This window comes from Benincasa hispida, chromosome 8 (genome assembly GCF_027475165.1).
Source record: "Benincasa hispida cultivar pf3 chromosome 8, pf3_genome.v1.1, whole genome shotgun sequence".
Classification (NCBI taxonomy): domain Eukaryota; kingdom Viridiplantae; phylum Streptophyta; class Magnoliopsida; order Cucurbitales; family Cucurbitaceae; genus Benincasa; species Benincasa hispida.
In genome coordinates this window covers 60,880,957-60,887,947 of record NC_143485.1, presented here as the reverse complement: position 1 = coordinate 60,887,947, position 6,991 = coordinate 60,880,957, and the positions used below count along the sequence as shown (strand labels likewise).

At 31.5% G+C, this 6,991-nt stretch overlaps 1 protein-coding gene across 2 annotated transcripts; it reads right to left on the bottom strand.

Moving 5' to 3' along the window:
* Positions 1-567: 567 nt before the first annotated feature.
* LOC120083670 (F-box/kelch-repeat protein At1g74510-like) lies at positions 568-3,192 on the bottom strand. 2 transcript variants are annotated; one of them, XM_039039510.2, is made up of 2 exons: positions 2,994-3,192; positions 568-2,300 (listed from the first exon to the last, which is right to left on the bottom strand). In XM_039039510.2, exon 2 carries the CDS (start codon positions 2,257-2,259, stop codon positions 943-945), a length of 1,317 nt encoding a protein of 438 aa, XP_038895438.1. In that variant the 5' UTR covers positions 2,260-2,300; positions 2,994-3,192; the 3' UTR covers positions 568-942. The 2 variants fall into 2 exon arrangements, with proteins under 2 accessions (XP_038895438.1, XP_090172138.1); XM_090316012.1 differs by having other exon boundaries at positions 568-2,227; positions 2,994-3,149.
* Between the last annotated feature and the right edge of the window lie 3,799 nt (positions 3,193-6,991).

Below are 6,991 nucleotides of genomic sequence, written 5' to 3'. Positions count from 1 at the left end.
CAATTCAGTATCGAAATATGCCAAGGAAGTTGATGAACTGATAATTGGGGGTCACTTAACAGATAGGTGAAAATGCAAACTAAATAAAGCAATTTTGGGTTGCCTGACATTGGCATACAGAGGTTTCACTGTATGGTTAAGATTGGATACAATGTCTACAGGGAGTATTTATATATATCTATAATCATAGGATGAGAGAGCGGATGCTGATAAGGATTCTAGTTGCTGAGACCCCCCTCCCTTACTGAAAAGGATCCTGTTCTGGCCACTAAAAGCACCCAGTTGGAAAATATTTCAAGAAATTCCCAATCCCTTTCATGGTTTTGGTTAGGATTTATTTCTCTCATTATTTCAATCAAAATCACAAAAAAGTGGAAACCCAAAAGTATGCAGCTCTCATATGCTATTTCAGTTATTGTGATAATGGGAAAGGAGAAGGATTACAGATACACATTATACAGTCCTCTTTAATTTTTCTTTTCTTTGCTTCTTTTTCGGTTTTTACGCACTAATTGCTTGCTTTGGGGGGTGTTGTTTTCAATTTCAAAGGAAAAGATGAGGCAGCTATTGCAAAATTATTTCACTTCACAATTCAGTAATTTCGATTTGAATTTGTGCACATAGTCAAAAACAACCTAAAAACATGCATCAGCACTTCAGATTATTTGTTTGACTGTTCTAAATGATACGGACATATGAGAATATCTCACAGTAAAGGAAAAACAGAGGGGAGGGGGAGGGAGGAGATAATGCAATAAATAGAAACAAGAGAAAGATTTTACCTCCTTCAATTGGACCTATTCTATCTGTGTTTAAATATCACCGCAATTTCCACAGCAGCAGAAGGCAGAGATAGCTTGCCTTGAAAAGTGAGGATCATGGAGAAGTCCTTTATGAAATGACTCCAGACAGCACAGAGGATTGTTAAACATACTGGACGCCTCAGCATCCCATGACTGCACAGTTATACACAAAATTACCTAACTGCCTGCTGGCAAGCACACCCCAATGCAGCTGGCCTTGATCTGGGGCCCAAGAGTATATCTCAATCATACGTCCACCTAAAGCCCTCGGTCCACCAATGACGATTAGTCGATCTCCGCAAGCCCTAAATGCCAACCCCCAACCATTTGTTGAGACCACACGCTCGGGCAATCGACCTACAGCCACCCACACTTTTCTTGCCTTGTCATATCTTTTGACCTCCCTATGTGCATAATCTGCAGCATACAAATTATCATTTACAACTGCAACCAAAGGAGGTGCCTCAACTGCAGCAACTGACACAGCAGCCCCATCACCAGCATCTCGCCCTGGGTACATATTAGGTATCTCACGCCACGTCCGAGTCTTCAAATCATATTCTTCACCACAAGTAAGATTTGTGTTACCTGCCCCAGTTCCGCCAATCACGTAGAACTTTCCCTCAAGAAATACTGCAGAGCACATTTTCCTCGCTTTATTCATTCTAGGAAGAGTGACCCAAGTTCCTGTCTCAGAATTATAAAGCTCAGCTGAGTTCAGGAGATTCCCTTTTGGGTCACAACCACCAGCTAGTATTGCAACTTCACCAAGACTAGCAGAACCAAACAGAAACCTGGGTGTATTCATATTCATCCCAGATGACCATGTGTTATTTAAAATACTGTATCTATATATAGCTTGGGACATTGTTTCCTTCCCAAAAACAAGAAGTTCAGTCCCAACAGCCAAGGACTCCTTGTCAGATGACATGAAACATTCATTTGATGCCATTATAGGCAAACGCATCCATCGGTTAGAGTTTGGATCGTATGCATCCCATTCAAGAAGGCTACAGGAGAAATAAATCCAATGTTCAATGATGCCCATCTGCCTCCGTAGTTTATAAAGTTCACCACTCGTAATAAGAGATCGGAAGCCCCGATTCAATAAGGCGATTGAGCCATATTCTGATCTTGAGCAGTAGAGGAGACAATTAATTGACATGTCCCGACCAAGCTGGTGGATCAACGAACCTGAATCCGACTGTTCTCCACCGCAATGCTGCTTATCCTGATCGTCAACTAAGGGTGCTAGAAGCTCTAAATCTTCCCCTCCATTGTTAGCATCATCTATCAACTTGCATGACTTTTTTGCTGAAGGTTGTTCCATATCTTCTAAGTGATGCTTCTTATCCGTCAGCTCTATCACACGGAAAGTATTGTAAACCCATTTGCTCTCTTGTTCGCAAGAGCTAGGCAAGTCCCTTGAGATGAGATAAGATGGACCCTCCAACATGTTTATGGATTTTTGAAATGGGACGCAAATGAATCGACCCTCTTACAATTAGCAGTATTAAAATGCAATGTCAGTGAACAATGAAAACAGAATGTTAATTCCTTAACGATTCCATGCGAATGACAGTGTCAACTAAGTTGCTAATATGAATGGTAATTAAAAAAGAAAATGCGTAGCATAGTGTTACAAATATGTCAATAGTGCATCCAGCAGGGAAAATCATTGAACAATTTCCAACAATTGAATTCAGAACGAAACCTAAATGCATGCAAGCAACAGGAACAGATCGAGAAACATATTATGTGCATGCCCATCTAAAACAAGAACCACAATTAAACTTACACAGACAAGAAGCAATCAAAAACAACAATTGTCAAAACCTAAAATCAAGATCTTGAGATCAAGTCGGGCATAGGCATGACTAAATAATCGAAAAGGGGAAAAGGGTTCAAGCAGAAAGCATTCATAAGAAATGCAAAAACATAATTGAAGCCAATCTAAACTCACAACTTCATTTCCGGTAGTGAAAACACAATACAAAAGAAAACAAAAAAATCCCATTGGAGCTAATTATGGTATTAACCGAAGAAGCCGTTCATCCTTCTATTTCCTAGCAGTAATTACAAATTGAGTGGGTGCCCAGAGAAGCAGGAGGCAAAAACTACAAACCAAAAGATAATAACAATAATCAAAGCGAAAAAAGAAACAACGAAAGAAACAGAGGTAGAGCTTACAAATTGGATAAGAAGAGGGCGGAGAAGGGGTTGAACTGGGTGGAGGAGTGAGTTTATTTGTTGTTTGTGTTGAAAATCAAAGACCCAAATGCTTCTCTATCCCACTGTGGGCTGTGGCTACAGATTCTCTCTTTTGCTTCTGGAAATATTCGGTGTGTGTGTGTTTGGGAGAGAGAGTATTACACTTACCATTAAATATAAGATTACTGAAAAAATTAGTTAATTAATTAATTATTTTTTTCTTGGAAATTATTTTTGGTTTTTACAATAACAGAAAAAGGGGATTGGGTTGTAAAAAGTGGGGCCTACAATGCGGTGTAACCGTGCAAGAATCGCCGTTTTGAAATTACGGAACGGGGTTTGAACCTTGCAAGGTAACTGAAGAAGTGAAGGCCTCTTCTCCCACTCGCCGTTTCTTCACGCTTTCAACATTTGGACTTTCCCTCTTTTTCTCTCTCTCATTATTTCATTTTCAACCTCTATTCAAATTCATCTGTTTCTTTCTTCTTTTCCTTCCATTTTTTCAGATTTTTTTTTTTCCTATACAGACAAAATATAACTGAATTCATTCTATTTCTTTTAACTTCTATTGTTTTTTAACATTTTAAATTATTATTATATTATTATCTTCACTTATACGTTTCCTAACACTCTTTCTACCTTCTACAAAAGCATGCAATGAACTTTTCATATTTACTTTTATTCAAATTTTTATCCCTACTTTTCAAGAATTCACGACTCTTTTGACACATATACATTTATATTATTTTTATTTAATTCAACAATATACGAGCTTAACCACATAATTAACACTATATGTTTTATGTCAGTTGAATCATGTTCATGTAAGTCATGAATACACTATTACGCTTCGTTAAATATTGAAAATTTATTATTATGTACGTTAGAAAAATATCTTTATAGAGAAACTACCGTATAATCCTTCTTTTCTTTTTTAATTATGTTACCGTTTATATATTATTGAGTGATCAACATACAAAATCTAGAAAACCTTAGATAGATTTTGTTCATTTTTTGGTATTGTTTTATTACCAAGTTTGGACAACGTCCGACAAATATACCAAGAAAAAGATATCGTTTGTCGGTTAATAATGATGTGTTGTGTTATGTTCAATTCACCTTTTATATTATGAAAAGGTATCACACGTCTCACAATTTGTCGTCATTCGTGAAATTTGAGGATATGGGAGAAGAATGTGCTTTTTTTCAAATATGAAACTATCATCTTAACGCTCGCATATGCATGTATTACATTGATTTATTATACTCTAGATTAAAATAATCGACATTCAATTCGAACATAAACTCATATAAATTATCATCTCAAAAATTGATGATTCAATCCTCACTTTATAATTATCGTACTCTAAAAAAATTGAAAGATTGATGAACTTATAAAATAATGAAAATTAAAAATTAATCTGTAAATAAGACAAGAAATATGAGAGAATGCATTTTCCTTTTAAGAATTTATAAGATGTTTTTTTTTTTTCAATTGATGCAATTTCTTTAAGAACGGTTATATTTACATTCATGTATAGGCTCTCTTTTTAAATATAAAAAAATATTAAAAAATATTTACATTGCAAACAAATTTTAATTAGAACTTTTTGCTTAAAATATAAATAATTTTAAAATTTTTCTATTTATAAGAATTTTCCTTCGTGTATTTCTCTTTTCTTTTTCAAATTTCTCAGATGCTTTTTTTCCAAATATAACTAAATTCATTATTCTCATTTTACTTTATTTGTTTTTTTTTTTTTCATTTGACACTAATATAAAATTGTTATCTTCACTTATATGTTTTGTAAAACGTTCTTCCCACCTTTTAAAAAAACTTTAGAATTCATGTAATGAACCCTTCATTTATGTTTTTATTCAATTTTTTCTTTTTAACTATTTAAAATGCTATGAAACTCTTTGATCAAATATACATTATTGTTATATTATTATTTTGTACATAATATGTGGGGTCAAAATTTGAATATCTAATTAATCACTTCGCAGAGAGTGTATACTTTATATTAGTTGAGTTATATTGATGTGGACACGAATAAACTATTGTGCTTAGTTTAATATTAAAAATTTATTATTATTTTCATGAGAAAATATCTTAATTATAGAGAAGCTACTATATAATTTTTCTTTTTTACGTTACCGTTGATATGCTAGCTAAGTTGACACACAAAATCTTACATAGATTTCGTTTGTTTTTTGTAATGTTTTATAACCAAGTCCAGAAAATGTCCAACAAATCTAGTACCTAAAAAATAAGAAATCGTCATTTGATACGTTAATTCATCTTTTATATCAAAAAAACGCATCACACTTTGTCGTCATTAACGAAATCTGATGATAAGAGAACAATAGACGTTTTTTTATAAAAAAAATGAAATTACTATCTTCACTTTGATCTATTAGCATTACATTAATTACTTATACTCTAAGTTAGAATAATTGACGTCAATTCGAACTTTTGCTCACTAGATAAAAGTAGTCATTGTCATCTCAAAGGTCAATGATTCAAACTCAACTTTTACAATAATTAAACTCTATTCTTTTTCTTTCTTTCTTTCTTTTCTTTTTTTTTTTTTTTTTTTTTTTTTTGAATGATTGCAAACTTAAAATACGTAATTGTAGATTAATGAAAATTAGAAATTAACATGTAAATTAGTTACAAAATATGAAATATTAGAGAATGCATTTTCCTTTTAAGAATATGTAAGATGATTTTTTCTAAAAAAAAAAAATCGATTGAATTTTTAATTTGAGAGAATGCAATTGCCTTACGAATTGGCTATATTCAAATTCATGTATTTCTTCTCTTTTCCCCACCCCAATTTTTTCATATGATTTTTTCACATACAAACAAAACATAATTGAATTTATTATTCTCTTTTAACTTCATTTGTTTTTTTTTTTCCTTTTTCAATTGAAACTAATACAAAATTGTTATCTTCATATATACATTTTGTAACGTCCTTTCCACCTAAAAAAGCTTCAAAATTCATGTAATAAACCCTTTATTTTTTATTTTGTTCAATTTTTTTTTTACACAAAAGTTTGTGAGATTCTTTTACCACATATACATTATTATTATATTATTATTTGGTGCTAATATGTGGGGTGAAAATTTGAATATCTAATTATTTACTTAGTCGAGAGTGTATAATTTATATCCGCTGAGCTATGCTCATGTGAACTACGAATATACTATTATGCTTAGTTCAATATTGAAAAATTATTATTATTTTCATAAGAAAATATCCTAATTATAGCGAAGATACTACATAATTTTTCTTTTTTAGGTTACCGTTTTGACACACAAAATCTTAGATAGGCTTTATTCGTTTTTTGTAATATTTTATTACCAAGTCCAAACAATGTCCAAAAAATCTATTACCTAAAAAAGAATATATCATCAGTTGATTCTATAATGATTCATTATATTAATTCATCTTTCATATTAAGAAACTGTTGTTGATTCATCTCACACTTTATCATCATTCACCAAATCTGATGATAAGAGAACAATAATTTTTTTTTTTTTTAAAAATGAAATTTCTATCTTTACCTTGATATACATACATTACATTAATTCATTATACTCTAAATTATAATAATTGACAATAATTCGAACTTATGTTCACTAGATAAATGTAGTAATTGTTATCTCAAAGGTCAATGATTCAAACCTGATCTTTATAATTATTGAACTATATTTTTTTAAAAAAAATGATTGATGACTTAAAATATGTGGTTATAGATGAATGAAAATTAGAATTAATATGTAAATGAGATACAAAATATGAAATATTAGAGAATGCAATTTACTTAATTTCTAAATGATTATTAAAAAAAAAAAAAAATACTCGAATGAGTTTTTTAATTTGAGAGAATGCAACCGCTTTAAGTGGCTATATTCAAATTCATGTATTTCTTTTTTTTCTCCAATTTTTTCGTTTGGTTTTTTCATA

Excerpts from the sequence above, each read along its gene's own strand:
- LOC120083670 (XM_039039510.2), bottom strand. The coding sequence starts at position 2,259 with ATGTTGGAGGGTCCATCTTATCTCATCTCAAGGGACTTGCCTAGCTCT.